Source organism: Carcharodon carcharias, chromosome 1 (genome assembly GCF_017639515.1).
Source record: "Carcharodon carcharias isolate sCarCar2 chromosome 1, sCarCar2.pri, whole genome shotgun sequence".
NCBI classification, from domain to species: Eukaryota; Metazoa; Chordata; class Chondrichthyes; order Lamniformes; family Lamnidae; genus Carcharodon; species Carcharodon carcharias.
Genome location: NC_054467.1, coordinates 217,765,929 through 217,786,011, shown reverse-complemented (window position 1 = coordinate 217,786,011; position 20,083 = coordinate 217,765,929). Strand labels below are relative to the sequence as shown.

General features: G+C 41.1%; 1 protein-coding gene across 10 annotated transcripts in view; it reads right to left on the bottom strand.

Annotated features, from left to right (window-relative positions):
- The window catches only part of LOC121277127 (transcription factor 4-like), a 597,003-nt gene that overhangs the window by 48,513 nt on the left and 528,407 nt on the right, over positions 1–20,083 (bottom strand). For all 10 annotated transcript variants that reach the window (XM_041186200.1, XM_041186184.1, XM_041186219.1 and 7 more), the window contains one exon: positions 15,330–15,533. In XM_041186200.1, coding sequence (XP_041042134.1) covers positions 15,330–15,533 — 204 coding nt within the window. The remainder of the gene's footprint in view (positions 1–15,329; positions 15,534–20,083) is intronic.

The window sequence follows — 20,083 nt, the reverse complement described above, 5'->3', positions numbered from 1 at the left end:
CAGCCGTGATTCAAACATGGACAAAAGAGCTAAACTCAAGAAGACAGGTCTAAGAGTGACTGCCCTTGATATCAAGGCAGCATCAAGGATCCCTAGCAAAACTGCAGCCAATGCAAATCGAGGGAAAACTCTCCACTGTTTGGAATCATACCTAGCATAAAGGGAGATATTTGAGATTGAAGGGCAATCAACTTAGTCCCAGGACATAACTGCATGTGTTCCTCAGCGTACTGTCCTAGGCCTAAGCATCTTCAGCTGCTTCATCAAAGACCCTCCCTTCATAATATGGTCAGAAGTGGGAATGTTTGCTGATGATTACACAATGTTCAGCACCATTCGTGACTCCTCAGATACTGAAGATACTGTTTCGATATGCAGCAAAACCTGGACAACATTCAGGTTTAGGCTGCTAAGTGGCAGTAACATTCGGGCCACACAATTGCCAGGCAATGACCATCCCAACAAGAGAGAACCTAACCATCTCCCCTTGACATTCAATGGCACTACCATCACTGAATCATCCACCATCAACATCCTGCAACCTCTACCTGGAGGGAGAAGGGCAGCAGATGAAAGGGAACACCACCACCTGCAAGTTCGCCTCCAAGTCACACACCATCCTGACTTGGAACTATATCCTGGAACTCCCTCCCTAACAGCACTGTGGGTGTACCTGCAACACATGGACTGCAGCAGTTCAAGGCGGCAGCTCACCACCACCTTCTCAAAAGGCAATTAGGGATGGGCAATAAATGCTGGCCTAGCCAGCGATGCCCATGTCCCATGAACAAATACATTTTTAAAAGTTACTGGGCTACTGTTCCAGAGGGATGGATTAATAATTCAGAGCTCAACTCCCATCATGGCGGCTTGAGGATTGCAATTTATTTTCTTAAAAAATTTGAGAATTAAAAAAAATGGCATCTATTAATACACTCAGAAAGCTGTTGGAAAAACCCTTCCAATGGTGATAATGGAAAAAAACTTTGAGGAAGGTTATAAAACAGGCTGCTGATTTGCAATCACCCCTTTCCCAACTGTTTATAAAAGATGAAAATTATATGTTTGCAAATATGAAACAGTATTTCAAGATTTTACCAAATTGTGTTTTTAAATTCTTGCATTGGCAAGTCTTTCTTTTAAATTATTTGGTTAGCAGCAAGTGCTGATTGTACTATCAAGGAAACTGGATTGAGGGATTTATTGAGCATGCTGAGTCAAGGAATTGACTTCATACAGTGTGAAGCAGGATCTGTACAAGGTTAATAATTCTGTTTCTCCACTAGTGGTAACTGCCTGAATGAGTTGACTCAGTTATTCTTCCACACCAGTTGTCCTGATGAAGTTCTCAGGGTTTATAAAATGTGAATAGAAAAAAAACACTTCTTCACTGTCACTGGGTCAAAATCCCAGAACTCCCTCCCTAACAGCACTGTGGGTGTACCTACACCACATGGACTGCAGCTCACCACCACCTTCTCAAGGGCAATCAGGGATGGGCAATAAATGCTGGCCCAGCCAATGAAGCCCACATCCTGTGAATGAATAAATAAAAAAATTCCAACTTTTGAAATGCTTTGCATTGTCCCATGGCTGTGAAGAGTAATATTTCTCTCTTTTAACTCTATGACTACATCATCTACAATTGCTGAGGATCTAACCTTTCATGGGTTCAGGGGCAAACTGAGAATGGGAAATATAAATAATTTGCCTTTTGGGAAACTGCTTCAGGTACAGCAGGGGCAAGGAAGTTTGTGTTGAGTGCAATCAGTAAATTATCTGAATTTGTTAAGACAGTAACTGCATACTGAACTACTTATTAAGAGTGTTTTCAGAAAATCTGCACTGAAAAATAGTCTTTAGGGGTAGATATTTATTAAGTTTACAGCAAAACCAGGTGTCCCTAATTGTACCAAATGTGAGCTTTTACAATTGCATAGAAATTCTATAGTGAGATAGCCTGGTGCAGCACTGTCAAAGAGGAGCTCTCTTCTCTGATTTCCTTTGTGCTGTCCCAGGAAGGTAATGAAACCAAAGTACTTTCTAGAGAGTAAGGAGGAAGAAAATAAACTAAAGGATGAATCAGCTGCAGAATGTAGTTCAACAAAGGCAATGGCAGAGGCCTGGGCAATGTGCACCTGCTCAGGATCAGGGAATGGTGCACAGTGTGGACATGAGAAGGAAGGAGTAAATTAACTGGGGAAAGATTATAATCTCAGAGGCTCAAAAGTGTCTGCACAATATGTGCCATGGTTTAGAGCACTGACAGCACATTAGAGCGTAGATCATGACTTACGCCTAAATAAAATTGGCTCCATATGTGTCACCCCAAGATCTGTGTAACACTATATTGACACAAGTCTTTCAAATGCTGAAGCATTTCAGCCATTCAAGATTGGAAACTGGAAAACACTGAATCACATTGTTCCCTCAGTGAAATTTTAAGAGAAAACCATCTTGTCAATGCGCTGATGGATTTATTGGGATAATAAAGCAAGAACTTAGAGATGGCTAATAAACACAATTAAAAGAAATAAGGGAAAAAAGTACTTTGAGCTCTTCCAGCATACTTGTCATTCTTGTTAAAGAAACAGCAATCCTCCTAACCCTCGTGTGAATTGAATCAGTCTGTGTAGTCTTTCCACTTGTTCCCAGGCACCTGCTTTAGCGATGACCTCAGCTCCCCAGTCTCAAGTCAGACTGTCACCCAAACAGCTTTAAAAACAAAGCCCAGCTGTTTCCCATCTCCAATGCGGAAAATCAGAGCAAACCAGAGAGAAACTTTGTTTTTCATTAGTGACCACCATTTGCAATTAGACTCCCCGGCTCTCTACCAGGAGTTTAAAGAAATTGAAGTAAAATCTTTCTGATTTAATAACTGTTTTTCAATTCAATAGTATCAGACTAATGGTAAGTAAAAGCAAGATTGCTTATTTTTTAAAAAGGATTTTCACACTACAACCCTTCATGGCCAACATTGATTGACTCATCAATTATCTCATTTGGTACGTGTGGGATCTTCTGCACAAATGGCTGTCATTTTTGTCTACATAATAACAATAACTACTTTTGAAGTAATCAATGGAGGTGAAATACTTTGCAGCATCCTTAAAATGTACTAACCTTCTTTATCAATGCAAATGTGTAATTGGAAGTGGAGTTCAACAAGGGTGTTGTTTATCACTGGTCCTCCTCAATGTCTATGCAGAAGCAATTATCAAAGAAGCGTTTGGAGGCAGAATCTGGTGTTAAGATTGGAGTGGCAAACAATAACATCAGTTAGATTTGCCAATGACAAACCACTTGTAGCAGGCCAGAAGTAGGATTACAAGAACCAGTAGGTAAACTAGTAATAGCAGGCATGAACTTTGGAAAAGTGAACATTGGCAAAACCAAAATGATGTATATCTCAAAATTATCTAGAAATATACATATATTTATAGAAGGAAGAGAATTAGAATTGGTTCAAGAATTCAAATATTTATGAAGCTTAATATATGCAGATGGAAGGTGCAACAAAGAAATAAGAACAGGGATAACAATGGCAAAGGCCATAGTTGGTAAGAAGAGACAGTTGCTAACCAGAAAGCTGAACAACTCAAGAAGCAACTTGGAAAGAGCTTGAATTGGGATGTTGTTTTGTATGGATGTGAGACTTAGACCGTACAAAAATAGGAGACCAACTTGCTAAATAGCTTTGCAATGTGGGTTTGGAGGAGAATGGCAAGGATCAACTGGACAAAAAAAGTACCAATTGATAAAGTGTTCTGGGGAGCGAACAAACAAAGAAATTTGCTGAATGTAATTAGGAATGGACAGAAAGTCTGGGAAGGACACTTAAGAGGAAACAGACACTTAAGAGGAAACAGGCTGAGATGTTAAGGATAGAGAGACACGGAAAGATTACTATGAGCTAAGAACCTGTCTTCAGGCAGAGCACACCTGTTGGTAATGATGATCAACACAAGTTCTTCCTTTCTCAAAGTCAAACACTGGCTAAAATTCAGTTGAAAATTAAGGCATGCTACATATGAATATTCCACCGAAACTAATTATAGCAAGGTGCACGAAGAAAATCTGAATAAGGTGAGAAATTGTGAATCTATGGCAACACTGTCAGTAAGGTATTGAGCCATGCAAACTAGGAATCTCAAAGGTTTGATGATCTGCCAGTGCCGAGTAAACTCAAATAAAGCCCAAGGTAGTAGAAGTCGACTAAACGGCATCTGGACAAAGGATTAATGAAAAGAGGCAAAGCTCCTGTTTCTGAAGGTGTAACATGTGGATGTCAAATGAGGGCAGGATCATACCCAGCTATGATGCCCCACACAGTGGAATTGTCTGTTAACATTGTCATGAAGCAATTTCATGAGAAGGTTGCCGATGCTTATAGAACAGTGGTTCAGCAAACAATTAGCACCTTCAAAAAAAGGAGAGCAGAAAAACTGGAAAATAAAATCCCAAATAAAGCACTTGTACATCCTGTTTTAAATAGAATTTGCAATGGATTAAAAAAACCTTCAGATTTTCATTTAAGCAGCTACATATTATGTAACAGTAGTAATAAGCAACATGGTTTGATGAACAAATGATTTCTTGTCTTGAGATTAGTATTAAATAAGTCAAAACTAATCTCGGCATCCATTAGTCACTAAATGATGCACATTTCAGAGCATGAAACCAGATAAATCTGCCTTTACAAATTAATGTGAGAGAGAGAGAGAGAGAGAAAGGAAGAATAAATGAATCTATTGCACAGCCTGTGACAACTGTATCTTGCTATATCTATTAAGGTCCACTGCCATGGTTCTCCTAAACAACAGAAAATAGCAGTGTTATGAAACATTAACAGCTATCCAGGCACCATGCAACCTACGTCCTAAATATGAGCAATGATTTTCAGAATTCGGATTTCACAATACAAAATAAGATTTCTTTGTTCTAAATTAAAAGCAGGGCTCATGGGATTATTGACAATCCTTTGCACAGAAATGTGAAACTGGCCTTCTCTCGCTGTGTCGTGGTGCTAAACCAAGGGAAGTGGTCAAACGCTTCTCAATTTGCACTCCTCCAAATTCTGGCCTCTTGTGCATACCAGATTTCCATCGCTCTAAATTGCTCCACCTCTCTCTCCTCCTTTGAAACCTACCTCTTTGACCAAACTTTTAGTTACATGTCTTAATATCTCCTCACATGATCCAATGTCTGAACTTGTTTGGTAATGTTCATGTGAAGAGCCTTGGCATGTTTACTATGTTAACGGTGCTATATTGTTGTGTTGTGTTGTCATCATCTATTTTATTACTTTCAGTATTGTTACTGTACCACAAGCTTCCTAGCTGGGCTTCGCAGTTCACAACAAAGAATGGTTGGAGTTTGGCAGAAGCTAAGACAGGCAAAATTAATGTTGCGTGTAGTGTTGCCACCTGATGACGGCAATACACTGGCATATTGTAACTGTATAGACCAACAGATTATTAACAGCAAAGTGTGCATATATTTATTTGTAAAGGGAAACATAATAGAATTTTAGAAAATATATAAATTTTGCAGCTTTGCAGTATATTAGACCTTAGCTTAAGGTCTAATGTTAGCTTAATGTAAAACTCTGGAAATTTTCTATTTTGATGAACAAAAAGAGGGGAGGAATGGACTTTTAATTGTTTAACTGTCGTCGCTTATCTGAATTGTTTATCCTTTGAACTGTATCGTTTGGTTGTTATTTTTCACACTTAGCCATCCATTAGGCTGTACATAGCCTTGGCTTATGACCATCACAGTTAACTGAGAAACTTAAAGACAAACCATGGAGCCTCCCATACATCATGTTCCCAAATGACTGTCTGCAGAAGGCACAGCCGAGTGGATCACTCACAAATTCCAGTGTTGCATGTTCGTGTGTGTAGGCTATTGTGCGCAACCACAAATGATGGCAAGAGGGCTTGAAGCACAGGCTAGCATGAAAAACTAAACCCACAGCTGTGTAAAAGCATGAAGGTCCTGTTTGCACTGTAATTATTCATTAGCTTTCTCATTCCCTACAGGAACAACCAAACAATGAAAGAATAACAGTTGAAGTAAAGGCTTACTGTCAAACTTCTTATTCTTCCAAATACTCATTAACATTATGAATTTCCAGAATTCTACTTTTTTTTGCCAAAACCTATGTGGCAACACTGCAATAGTTATAAAATCTATATATTTTCTAAAATTCTACTTTGTTCTGCTGCACAAGTAAATTCAGTCTACATGCGTTGTTAAATAATCTGTTGTTCTGTTCAGTCTCTTAATTGTAGGAATATTGTACAGTAGAAAGTTTATCCCACGAATTATCAATAAGCTAATGAATGTGGGTTTTGTTTAAGCTCCTGCTTCCCAAGGTGTTCAGCGGTCGAGAAGGTAAATTTTTGCTGTAAAATTACCTCAGCCTTGGCATTAGATTGGAGGCTGCAAATGGAAAAAGGCCATTCCTGATTGCTAGCCACAGAGTCCTCCCTGCAGGATAGGTGGGGAGAGAGCTGGGCAGTGAAAACAAAACTCCCTACAACATTACAGTCTGTAATTATATCAATAGATTAACTGCACTGATTAAAGAAAAGATCTCACTTTAATGATACAACGTGGCAATAAGTAAACAGACCACTTTAGGACAACACGTTAATAAATATCTGCCACATAAAACAAACACAGCTGGAGCTGATGTGCGTCTGCTAATCATATGCACAGAAGATACAGTCTAAAGGCATTGTTTACAAAGCAATAAAACAAAAGGGTATGGGGGTGTGCAATGAAGGAGGGATCCTCCCACTGTCTGGTTGGTAACATGTGTTTCCATTACTAGCCACCCACTGTTACTTTACTGACAAGAATTTGGCTTCATCTTTATGACCTGCTTCAAGTACTAAAATCCCAAAATGTGGAAAGGATTAGCATCCTTCTCCCAGAATTTTCGTTTTTTTTTGAAGTTGATTTCTACCATCGGGATGGAAACCATCAACTGGCCCAAACCAGCTTTAAAGTGACCACGCACAGATGCTGTTTCTACTTACCTTTGCAATTAACTTAGGTCATTAGATTCCACGGAAAAAAATTCCTGCAACTTTCACGAGCTATCCCATTTCAAAAGCACAAAATGTATGCTTTCCTTTACATTCTGGTTCCAAAAAAACACCTTGGACCGCAACATATTTCCTCCATTAATTAATATTAGAATAAAGCACTTTGGCAAACAATCTTTAATGATTGCAAACTGCTGATGTGAAGCCAATTGCAACATTTTTGGCAACTGACCTAAGTGGTCAAAAGTTTTTTTTTGCCAAATTCCTTCTTTCCTTTTCCAAAGGCACTGACTCATGGAGAAATGTGGTTCAATGGGTGCCAGCAGCCCTCCAGCCAGGATATGTATGAGGCTGAACAGTGACTGTCAGCAGGCTATTTGACCACGGAAGGCATCAAAGCTGAGCTTATTTTGCCCTACACTCACTATCTACACTCATGTACTTTCAAACTGAGGTCACTTGATGGCAGTTAGGAGCAGGAGCCTCAGCTGATTCGGCCCACATCCAGCACAACAGCACTGCAGCAAAATGTTGCTGAGGCTAGGATCAGTTAATTCAACACAGACTGGGAATCGAACCAGAGTTCTTGTGGTTTGTAAGGCTTAGTACCACACTACATGGCTTAGTACCACACCACATGCACCCTCCTCCATTTCATATTTAACTACATACTTTTGCCTTTTGAGCGTCCACAGAATGCAGTGTTTTCAGGCTCTGTTGCTACCCTGAGGTTTCAGCAGTGACAGCCGGTAATCACAACTGAGTTCCGAAGAAGCGTCAAATTGGACTCAAAGCTTTAACTCTGTTCCTCTCTCCACAGATGCTGTCAGACCTGCTGAGATTTTTCAGCACGTTCTGTTTTTAAATCACAACTCTATCCTTGTCTGCAGCGGTTGGTGATTATCCACAATCTCTGTGACACAAGGCAGCTTCATATGCCTCAAGCTAAATGCAAAACTGTCCTCTTTGATTGTTAAAATAAAGTGGGGACACCATATTTTGGAGTTCCATTGAACAAGACCATGGCAAAACACAGGTTTTAGCCTTCAATCTTTTAAACACAAAATTCCTGATTTCTTTCATGATTGCTGCGTAGGGAGGTATTAAGAACAAAAGGGAGTAATGCCAGTGTGCAGTGGTTGGCTAATACATGGAAATGATGGAGGAATGGGAGCAAGTTTCCAGCTCACCCATTCAGCCAAAGTAAAATGAAGAGTTTGTGAGATGCAAAAAGTGGAAGAAGGAAATGGTTAATTATGGAATTGACAAAATGATGATGCAGCAGAGAGCTGAGGAACTCAGGTGATTTTTGACCTCCACCAAAACAAGCACTTGTACCCACAAACAAATTGAGAAAGGAGCTCAATGCACCAGCCAAAGAGAGCTCTTAACCTTGCACAGATGAACATGTGTTAGTTTGCAAGAAGAGCCTGCCAACCTCACTGCGCTTCCACCGCCCCCACCTACCGGCGCTATTTAAAGGAATTATCATACAGGATAGCCGTTGATTTGAATTCTTCCGGCTGTTGCTACAATTGTACAAGTTTTTGTAATTTTTCGTGGTTGTTTCAAGTTGCAAAAGTTTACAGGGAGTGACGTGGCAGGTATTGAAAGACTTTTTCTGACTTCAAGGTTTCTGCACTAACCAAGCTCTCAGATAAGGTTGTAGTAGAGGACATTCCCCTTGGAAAACAGCATGACAGGGAAAATGAGGCCATGCAGAGCAGTGCAAGCTGCACAGAAAGGAAATAGGAGTGGGAAAAGGACTCTCAGCAGGCGACTATATCGACCCAAGGTGTTCAGGGAAACCATTCCCCTACATAAAACTTAGCAAGAAACAATGTGTGAAATGTCTGCACTTCATTAAGGACTCCCTCCCTGAAATCTGCCGATGGCTGCAGCCACAGCTGCAACCTCAGAGGGAAAGGACCAAATTGCCAGTGGTTGTGAAGTTGACCGTGGCAAAGAACTTCTGTGTGTCTGGCTCCTTCCAGGCTCGAGCTGGAGATATTTGCAACGTCTCAGTACACTGTTACGTGCAAGAGGTTACCAATGGTCTCTTTTAAAAGAGAGGTAACTATATTTCATTCTCTCTTGCCAGAGTGAAGCAAGCGAAGTGAGTACATAGTTTTTTTTAAGATTGCCGTCTTACCCATGGTGCAGGGTGCTGTTATCTACTTGCACATTGCTTTGCGGGTGCTGGATGTGAACTAACTACCCTTGTGCACTCCCTTAGTGCCTGTCTTCCATATGCCTTGCCTAGTCCAAGTGCTTTGATGCAGTGCAACCCCCAAGTACCTGAAGCCTGAAGTGTCATTGGTGGAAGTTTGCTGACTTCCAGAGAAGGTCTGGGCAGAGAAGATCTGACCTCAGACTGGCTAATTGGAAACACCAAGGGCACTAGTAGAGTAGCATGTACAGGAGTATGAATGCTGCCATCCTGAGAAAGGACACCAAGTTTGTTTGCCATGGAGCCAGTGCCACTTCCCTAGGGCAGCATCTCAGGAATCCTTGTAATCTTTTGGAGAAAGCTCCTCTGAATACCGTAAGACACAGCTATAATGACACAAATTTGATCTTTCACTTCAAGACTCAGGTGTTGAGCATTCTGCGGCTTGTGCTGCAATGGAGGTTGCAAAACCGGCCGTCAGGCACTGCATCAGAGGTGGGTCCGTAAGTGTGCAAATGGAAATGTTCACCACTTCCATGCTGGTAGGGATGGGTTCTAAGTTATGCACAAAGTTGCTGTCAGAATCCTCCCTGCTGTTTACTGCAGGTTTCCCAATACATCAAGAAATTTTGTTGTGTGTACTCATCAGCACTCCCCTGTAGGTTGCCACAAAATCCATTAGGCACCTCACCATCTGCGAGCTGGTACTTGTGCTATACTAGCCCCATTCCCTGCCTGCCGCACATGTGTGACAGACGGCTCACCACATGCAGATCATGCCTCTAATCTGTCCTCTCAATTACACACAGTGTCAGTATCTGAACTGGTGGATGCAAGTGCGAAATCAAGCGATGGCACTGTGACTTCCTCATCACTTTCTTGTTGGTGCTCTTCCACTGCTTGGCCAAGGCTGTAATTCTTAGGTATCTGAAAGGAAGAAGGCACAAAGGTAAGGTTGTGATGAGAGGAGGTGGAGAGAAAGCTAGAGGTGCATGATTACATCACCTACAGCATGTAAATCAGAAAAAGATTGAGGGATGAGGGGAAAGTGGGATGCGAGAAGAAGAATTAGATTTGAGATACGGTCATCTTTTGACGGTTTCAACCCTGACACTGGCTATGGCCTCAGCAATGGCCGTTTTAATAATGGCCAGGACTGTTTCCTCCAAGGACGTTATTAAATACAGGGGTGCCTGTCCCCCTCCAGTTAGCTCCTGTTTCCTCCAGCTGTCTGGCAACTTGCCCTACAAGAGAGAGGGAAATGTTCAGTAAGCATTGTGTAATCTGTTTGGCTAATCTGGTTGTCATTGTGTGAGATATGGGCGTGAGGCTTTCAACAGTGCAAAGTGTGAGGGCTGTGTTTCAAGCTCTGAATGTTAGATACAAGGCTTGACTGATAGCGATTGTTAGGATGTGAGTGATGGGGATGTGTTGAATTGAGCAGTACCTAAGTTTAGTGGTACAGTTACTAGGCTATGGCATTTTAAGATTTATTCACTGACTTTGACCACGCATGAGGTCATTGAGCTTCTTGCAGCACTGCGTTCACGTCATCAGGGCTTGACTCCTGGCATTGACCTCCAGTGCCATCTGTTTCCACTGCCTTTTGACCATGTGTCTAGAGGGCCTCCTGCCCCTCTGTAGATACAGGACATCTCTCCTCCTCTTTGCCTACTCCACCAAGATCTCCAGTGCAGCATGGGAAATACTTGGAGCCCATGCTCTCCCATGGTGTGCCATTTATGGTTCCTAGGACAGATTCACTTCCTGTGTGACTCCCAGCGTCTGCTCCAGCCACAATGTACTGCTCTTTCAAGAGATAGAGGTTAAGTGGTGCTTGAAAGTTATGATTTTGGACTCCTTGTGCACAGTGGATGAAAGGCATGGCCAGCACTGGTTACAGGTAGATTATAATAAACAGACAGCATGAAGTTGGCGTGTTGCCTGCATTTTAATCAACATAAGTAGATTAATTGCACATTGCAATCCCTGCGTCTGTTTTCAGGGGTTACCCACTATCGCCCTCAAAGTGGTTATAATCATCAATCCTCTTTAAAACAAAATTTTATAAAATAACAAAATAGATGTCAGAATAAGTTAGATAACAATATATTCTTCATAAGCTGATAAGAAATAGGAGCAGGGGTAGGCCATTTAGTCCATCGAGGCTGTTCTCCCATTCAATAAGGTCATGGCTGATCTAATTGTGGCCTTAACTCCACTTTCCTGTCTGCCCCCCTCAACTCCCTTGTTGTTCAAAAATCTGCCTAACTCAACTTTGAATATATTCAAAGCCTCCATTGCTTTCTGTGGGAAGGAATTCCAGACCAACGACCCTCAGAGAAGAAATTCCTCCTCATCTCCATCTTAAAAGGGAGACCCCTTATTTGTAAACTGTGCCCCCAGTTCTAGATTCCCCATGAGAAGAAACATCCCCCTAGTATCTACCCTGTCAAGCCCCTTCAGAATCTTATATGTTTCAATTAGATCACCTCTCATTCTTCTAAGTTCCAGTTAATATAGACCAAACCTGCTCTATCTTTCATCATTAGACAACTCAGTCATCACGGGCATCAGCCTAGAGAACCTTCTCTGAACTGCTTCCAATGCAAGCACATCCTTCCTTAAGTAAGGAGACCAAAACAGTACACAGTACTCCAGATGTGGTCGCACTAATGCCCTGTATAGCTGCAGCAAGACTTCCTACTTTTATATTCTAACCCCCTTGTAATAAAGGTCAACATTCCATTTGCTTTCTTAATTATTTGTGGTGCCTGAATGCTAACTTTTTGTGATTCATGTATAAGGACACGCAGATCCCTCTATGCCGCAGTGTCCTGCAGCCTCTCTCCATTTAAATAATATTCTGCTTTTTTATTCTTCCTGCCAAAGTGAACATCACGTTGGCCCACATTATATTTTATCTGCCAATCTTTTTGCCCACTCACTTAAACTATCTAATTCCCTTTGCAGACTCTTTGTATCCTCCTCACAACTTGCTTTCCTACCTATCTTTGCAACAAACAAATTTGGCTACAATACAGAATGTTCCTTCATCCAAGTCATTATTATAGATCTTAAATAGTTGAGGCCCCAGCACTGATCCCTGAAGCACCCTACTAGTTACAGGTTGCCAACCTAAAGATGATCCAATTATCCTGACTGTTTCCTGGTAGTTAGCCAATCCTCTATCCATGCTAATGTATCACCCTCAACACCATGGGCTTTTATCTTGTGTAGTGACCTTTAATGTGGGACCTTATCAAAATGCCTTTTGGAAATCCCAATACACTACATCTCTTGGTTCCCCTTTATTCACCCTGCTTGTTACATCCTTAAAGAACTCTTAAAAAAAACTTCAAACATGATTTTCCTTTCATAAAACCACTGGTTAGAGGCAAACAATACAGGAATGAATATATGTTAAAAATGTGTAAGAAAATAAAATCTTTTTTTCAAACTGCTGATAGTAAGTCTAATGGAACCCTTCACAGTTGGAAAGGCTACAAGAAAGCTCCCCTGATAATGCCATGTATAAGAGAACTATTAAGTACAGTACATTCAGACAAGAACCTCCAAAATTCAACCCTGTTCTGTGCTGAATTAACTGATCTCAGGGCCTTTAGCGAAGTCTGCTCATGTGGTGAGTCTTAGTTGTCTTACCTATGAAGCCTTTCACAGTTAAACAGTCTTCTAATACTTACCAGCTAGGCTTTCACCTTAAAATGGTCACTTAGGCTACTGTTGCCTGTGGAATCACATCTCAGTTCCAGCTAACTATCTCAGTGGAAGAAGGAGTGTGAAGAGTAATGGGAGAGAAAGGTTAAAAGTACCATCCACAGAAAACAGACTTTGGTGTTCGGGGTGGCGGGGAGAGTGGAATAGGGCCGAGTCTCCTATACATTTGTTCCAGCAACCCTGCTCATGGATGAAAGTCAATAACTAACAAAATTGGAAAGAAATATCACTCTATAAAATATATTAAGATTTAAATGTCAACTGTAGAAGATGGGAATTAATATACAAAATGTTGGAATTGCACAGCAGATTGACACAAAGATAGGTAGGAAAGTAAGATGTGAAGAAGACATAAAGAGACTTCAAGAGGCTGTAGATAGGTTAGGTGAATGGACAAAGACCTAGCAAATGAAGTATAATGTGGAAAAATATGAGGTTGCCATTTTGGCAGGATGAATAAAAAAGAAGCCTATTATCTAAACGGTGAGAGATTGCAGAATTCTGAGAAGCAGAGGGATCTGGGTATCCTAGTGCATGAATCACAAAAGGTTAGTATGCAGGTACAGCAAGTGATTAGCAAAGCTAAGAGAATACTAGCGTTTATTGCAAGGGGAATTGAATACAAGAGTAAGTAGGTTATGCTTCAGTTATACAGGATGTTGGTGAGATCACATCTGGTGTACTGTGTACAGTACCGGTCCCCTTATTTAAGGAGAGATGTAAATCTGTTGGAAGCAGTTCAGAGAAGGTTTACTACATTAATACCTAGAACTGATGGGTTGGCTTATGAGGACAAGCTAGGCTTGTATCTACTGGAGTTTAGAAGAGTAAGAGATGACTTGAATGAAACATATAAGATCCTGAGGGGACTTGATAGGGTGGATGTGAAAAGGATGTTTCCATTTGTGGGAGGATCTAGAGCTAAGGGTCACTGTTTAAAAATAAGGGGTCGCCCATTTAAAATGGAGGTCAGGAATTTTTTTCTCTCAGAGGGTCGTGAGTCTTCAGAATTCTCTTCCTCAAAAGGTGGTTGAGGCAGAATCTTTGACTACCTTCATGGCTAAGATAGATAAATTCTTGATAAGGGGGTGAAAGGTCATCAGGAGTAGGCAGGAATGTGGAGTTGTGGTTAAAATGAGATCAGCCATGATCTTATTGAATGGTGGAGCAGGCTCAAAAGGCCGAGTGGTCTACCCCTGCTCCTAATGCATATGTTGGTAAATTGGTAACCTGACCAAGCAACGATAAGTTAAAGTTTTGTGGATAACCTTCACTTGTTTAACAGAAACCTAAAGGTTTACAGCATAGGAAAAGATCATTTGATTCATTGTTTCTGGGGTGGCCATTTTGACAATCAAGAACTATTTCCATTGCCCTCTGCATCCAAATATTTAAAAATGCAATAGTTTCTGAATCAGCCTTTTCTTGTGGGAGAATTCCATGCTCCTCCGACCCTCTGTAATTAGAGATTTCTCCTAAGCTTATTCATCACTCTCTTCAGTGAAAGGTTTAAATTGAAGACCCCTTGTATTTGACTCACTGGCAGAGAAAGAGAGAAAAAATTCAATATTCGCTCCATTAAAGCCCTTCATCTTTTTAAATACTTCTATTAAGTACTCTATTAGCCTTCCCACCTCCACTGGAAATAACTCCCGAATCTCATATCTTCCCTTATAATTACTGTGCTCCACATAACCCGATCCTGGTACATCTACAAAATATGTTCTCCGTGGTTTCAATATCTGTTCTACAACAGTGAACAAAAATTGCTCAGCTGTTGAATCTTATGCTTTGTACAAATTGCTACTTCTTTACACTTGTGCATTATGTATCTATGCATAAACCCAAAACTTTGGTGACCTTTTTATGGCTTTGTCTATTTGCAATCCAATTTTCACTGGATTACATATTCAAATCTCCAAGTGTCTCAGTTCATTCACATCGTTCAGCATTTTTCTCATTTCTTGTTTGCACACCCACCCCCCCCCCACCACCCCCCACACATCCACCCATGAAAAGGTATTAACTCACACTAACCCAGATTAAAAGGATGAAGGGTTACATATCTTGAATATTAAGCGATCATCTCACTTAAATGCTGACATGGCTGTGCAGTCTCTATTTAATCAAATCCAGTCACCATTTTTTTTAAGTGTCATCTTTCCAAATAAAATATTTTCAACACTAAACTTGATCGGAGATTTTGAATGAAATACAACATTTTTGAAAAAGGTCAGATCACTAGAACTTGTAGTCCACATGTACTTGCTAATAAAATAAGTGTGCATTGGCACACCCATCTGCTAGAGCTCTCAAATACCAACAGAGTTTTTTTCAGGCAGGTGTCAATGCTGGTGTCTTACCATTAAGGTGTGTCTGTTGGCTGACAGCAAGCCTGTCCCATATCCTGACGCCAAGCCTCCCATCGGTCCATTGTGTGATGCCCCTATTAAACTGTGCAAGTCACTATGGCTACTGGGCATGGCTGTTGAGGGTCCCACCGCGTGGTTTCGCAGGACGTGTATGGCATCATCCAATCTTTCTAAGCGGTCTTCAATCCGGGTTTGCTAAAAACAAAATTGAAAAATTTGTAATCACGATGCATACAAATATTCTCGGCTATTTCCACGAAATGAGAGCAACAATTTTGCTTCATTCATGCCTCGCACATAGTTTGTTACCTTTAGACTTGACTATTCCAATGTACTCCTGCCTGGTCTTCACGTTCTACCCTCTGTACACTTGAGGTCATTCAAGTCTTAATTTTCACCACGTCCCATTCACCCATCACCCCTGTGCTCACTGACCTACATTGGCTCCCTGTCAAGCAACAGCTTGATTTTAAAATTCTCATACCTGTTTTCTAATACATCCACGGACTCACCTTCCCCATTTCTATAATCTCCTCCAGCCCCATAACCCTCCGAAGTATCTGTGCTCCTCTAATTCTGGCCAGTTACATATCCCTGATTTTAATTGCTCCACCATTGGCGGCCACGCTTTCAGTTTCCTAGTCTCTAAACTCTGGAATATCCCCCCTACATCTCCCTGCTTCTTTACCTCTCTTAAGTCACTCCTCAAAATAAACTACTTTGACCAGGCTTTTAATATTCCAACCTAAATATCTCCTTAGGTGCCTTGCTGTCACATTTTGTTTTCTAATGCTCCCGTAAAGTACCTTGGAATGTTTCATTACATTAAAGGCATTATAAAAGTTGTTGTTACATTCTAAAACATTTCAAAGTTGTCAAAAATGGTCATCACAAAGATAATACAACCCATTAGTAGTTACAGGAATGGCATGTTGCTTTGCAACCTTTGAGAATACATTCAATATGTAAGGAAACCAATGGAAAAATATGCTGCTAGAAATAATATTGCAGAATTAGTAGGCGATTTTACTATCAAATACATTTTTCTCTACCTGATTCTGTCAACTATTTAAATCAGTAGCAGCCAATCCATTGCTTATTTAGTCCAAACTATTCCATAGCTCGGGCAGTTGTCTTAAGATGCAATATTGACAGGGAACTTCAGACAAAGTTTTGAAATATGAGGCTGCATGTACATACTAAGCACTAGCCAAGGGTTCACTATTTCCATCTGAACATCTTGATAATTGGAGCAGCATCCCTGAATCCAAACTGCAAAGATTATTTTCTCATCTCTCTAGTTTAAAAATATTTCCAGTAAGGCAATCGTTTGCAATTCTGGGCAACGAAGAGCTTGGAAATACCACAATATAAACAACAACTTTTAAAATTTAAATGCAACTTCTTTGACTGAAGGAAACACTTTGGTCATGACACCCAGAGTAAATTTTCCCACCATCTATGCCCCATAACTGGGCATGAATAAGGTGCCTGACATAAATTTGAGTGGTTCTGAAAGTGCCCACCAATTTCTTTATGCCTCAAAGATGTTTTAGATACCCAATTAAGGGGCAGTAGCATAGTCATTATGTTATTGGAATTGTAATCCTGAGTGCTGGACTAATAATCTAGTGAATGTGAGATCAAGTTCCATGATGAGTTTCAAAATATGATTTTTTTAAAAAGCTGGAAATCAAAAGTTGGTGTCAGTAAAACATGATCAAAAGACTAATGATGGATTGTTGTTAAAATCCAGCCAGTTCACCAGTGTCCTTAAGGGGGGAAAGTTCTCACCTTTACCTGGCTAGGCCTATATGTTACTCTAGTTCCATATCAATATGGTCAACTGAAGTGGCCCAGCAAGTCAGTCGTAGCAAGTTAGGAATGGACAATAATTGCAGACCTTGCTATCGATACCCACATTCCCAAAATCAATTTATTAAAAAACACTGGAATTTGTGTTTGAGGTGTATTTTGGATTGATTTTTATTTATTTTTTCCTTGTCAGTGTCTAGTTGCTCTGAGTCCTTTTTGCTTAGTGTTCAGCACTCCATTTATTTTAACCTAAAATTCAGGCAGAAAGGAATTCATCTTCAATTAGGATGCTAATAATCTGACCAACACATGATCTTAAAATCTACCCTTCAATGTCATTGTCAAGCATTCCAATCAGGTATGCCGCTGTTAGATGCAAGGTAAATGTCTCTCCAAACTGCACTAACAACAAACTTTGATTCCCATCTCAGAACAGGGTAGAAAAGAAAACTGGATTGTGGCACAGGATGTAGTCTACTTATCTACAAGCCAAACATTTTTCTCTGCTGCTAATTAGTTTTGTTCCTAATATCTAAATGGCAACCAAGTCCTGTTTGAACATGACATTACTGGGCTCACATGTGGCTCTTTACTGTAAGTATTAGAACATAAAAAGTAAGAACAGATGACTATATGTTCCGTTGAGCCTACTCTGCCATTCACTAGGATCATGGCTGATCTTCGGCTTTAATTCCACTTTCCCGCCTGTTCCACATATCTTTCAATTTCGAGACATCAAAAATCAGCCTTAAATATATTCAATTATAGCACATCCATAACCCTCTTGAGTAGAGAATTCAAACGATTCAGGATCCTTTGAGTGACAAAATTTCTCCTGATCTCAGTCCTAAATGATTGAACCCTTATCCTGAAACTAGGCTTCTTCATTCTAGATTCCCCAGCCAGGGGACATAACCTTAGTATCTACCCTGTCAAATCCCTTCATAATTTTGAATGTTTCAATGAGATCACCTCTCATTCTTCTAAACTCTAGGGGATGTAGACCCAACTTACTCAGGATAGGACAACAGGGACCAATCTAATGAACCTCTGCTGTACAGCCTCCAATGCAAGGATATCTTTAAGTAAGCCTGCATTGGGCTTCTAGCCATACTGGATGTAAAATTGGCAGGATTTCTAGGGATGCACAGGTGCCCACAATTTTTGCTGCCGCAAATGATGTCACAAACAGCAGATGTGAGTGAAAGACTTGCATGCACTCCCTCTAAAAATATTTGCTACTGGAACAACAAGTTTTATTTATTTATTCCTTCATGGGACATGGGAGTCACTGGCTAGCCTATCATTTATTGCCCATTTCCAATGGCCCTTGAACTGCTGCAATCCATGTGGTGCAGTTACACCCACGGTGCTGTTAGGAAGGGTGTCCCAGGACTTTGACCTAGTGACAGTGAAAGAAAAGTGACATTGTTCCAAGTCAGGATGGTGTGTGACTTGGAGGGGAGCTGGTGTTCCCATGCACCTGCTGCCCTTGTCCTTCTAGGTGGTAGAAGTCATGGGTTTGGAAGGAGCCTTGGCGAGTTGCTGCAGTGCATCTTGTAGATGGTACACACTGCTGCCAATGTGCGTAGATGGTGGAGGAAGTGAATGTGGTTGATGGGGTGCCAATCATGCCAGCTGCCGGATGGTGTCAAGCTTCTTGAGTTTTGTTGGAGCTACGTTCATCCAGGCAAGTGGAGAGAATTTTATCACACTTCTGACTTGTGCCTTGTAGATTGTGAACAGGCTTTGGCGAGTTAGGATGCGAGTTACTCCCTGCAGAATTCCAGCCTCTGACCAGCCCTTGTAGCCAAAGGCTAGTCCAGTTTAGTTTCTGGTCAATGGTAACCCCCGGGATGTTGATGTCAAGGAGAGATGGTTAGGTACTCTCTTGTTGGAGATGGTCATTGCTTGGCATCGGTGTGGCAGCATATTACTTGCCACTTATCAGCCCAATCTTGGACATTGTCCAGGTCTTGCTGCATTTGGACATGGACTGCTTCAGTATCTGAGGAGTTGCGAAAGGTGCCAAATATTGTGCAATCATCAGCGAACATCCCCACTTCTCCCATGATGGAGAGAAGATCATTGATGAAGTGGCTGAAGATGGTTGGGCCTAGGATACTACCCTGAGGAGCTCTTGCAGTGATGCCTTGGGACTGAGATGATTGACTTCCAATAACCACAACCATCTTCTTTTGTGCTATTATGCCTACAACCAGCGGAGAGCTTGCCCCCGTTTCCCATTGACTTCCGTTTTGCTAGGGCTCCTTGATGCCACACTTGGTCAAATGATGCCTGCATGTCAAGGGCAGTCACTATCACCTCACCTCACCTTTGGTCCATCTTCCATCATTTTGCTGATGAGTGAGAGTAGACTGATAGGATATATTTGGACAATTTTCCACATTGAAAGGTAGACACTAGCTGTACTGAGATAGCTTAGCTAGGGGTGCAAGTCATTCTGGAACACAAGCCTTCAGTACTATTGCTGGAATGTCATCAGGGCCAGAGCCTTTGCAGTACCCAGTGCCTTTAGCCATTTCTTGATATCACATGGAGTGAATTGAATTGGCTGGAGACTGGCATCTGTGATGCTGGGGACCTCTGGAGGAGGTGGATTGTCCATTCAACAATATTTACTGAAGATGGTCGCAAATGCTTCAGCCTAGTCTTTTCCAATGATGTGCTGGGCTCCCGCAGAATTGAAGATGGGAATACTTGCAGAGCCTCGTCCTCCAGTGAGTTGTTTAATTGTCCACCATCAGTCACAACTGAACAATTCAAGATTGCAAAGCTTAGATCTGATCAGTTGGTCATGGGATCATGGTGCAAATGAATCCTACCACTCTGCTCTCATTATCTGAGATATTTATTTATTCTTTCACGGGATGTGGACGTCGCTGGCTAGGCTAGCATTTACTGCCCCT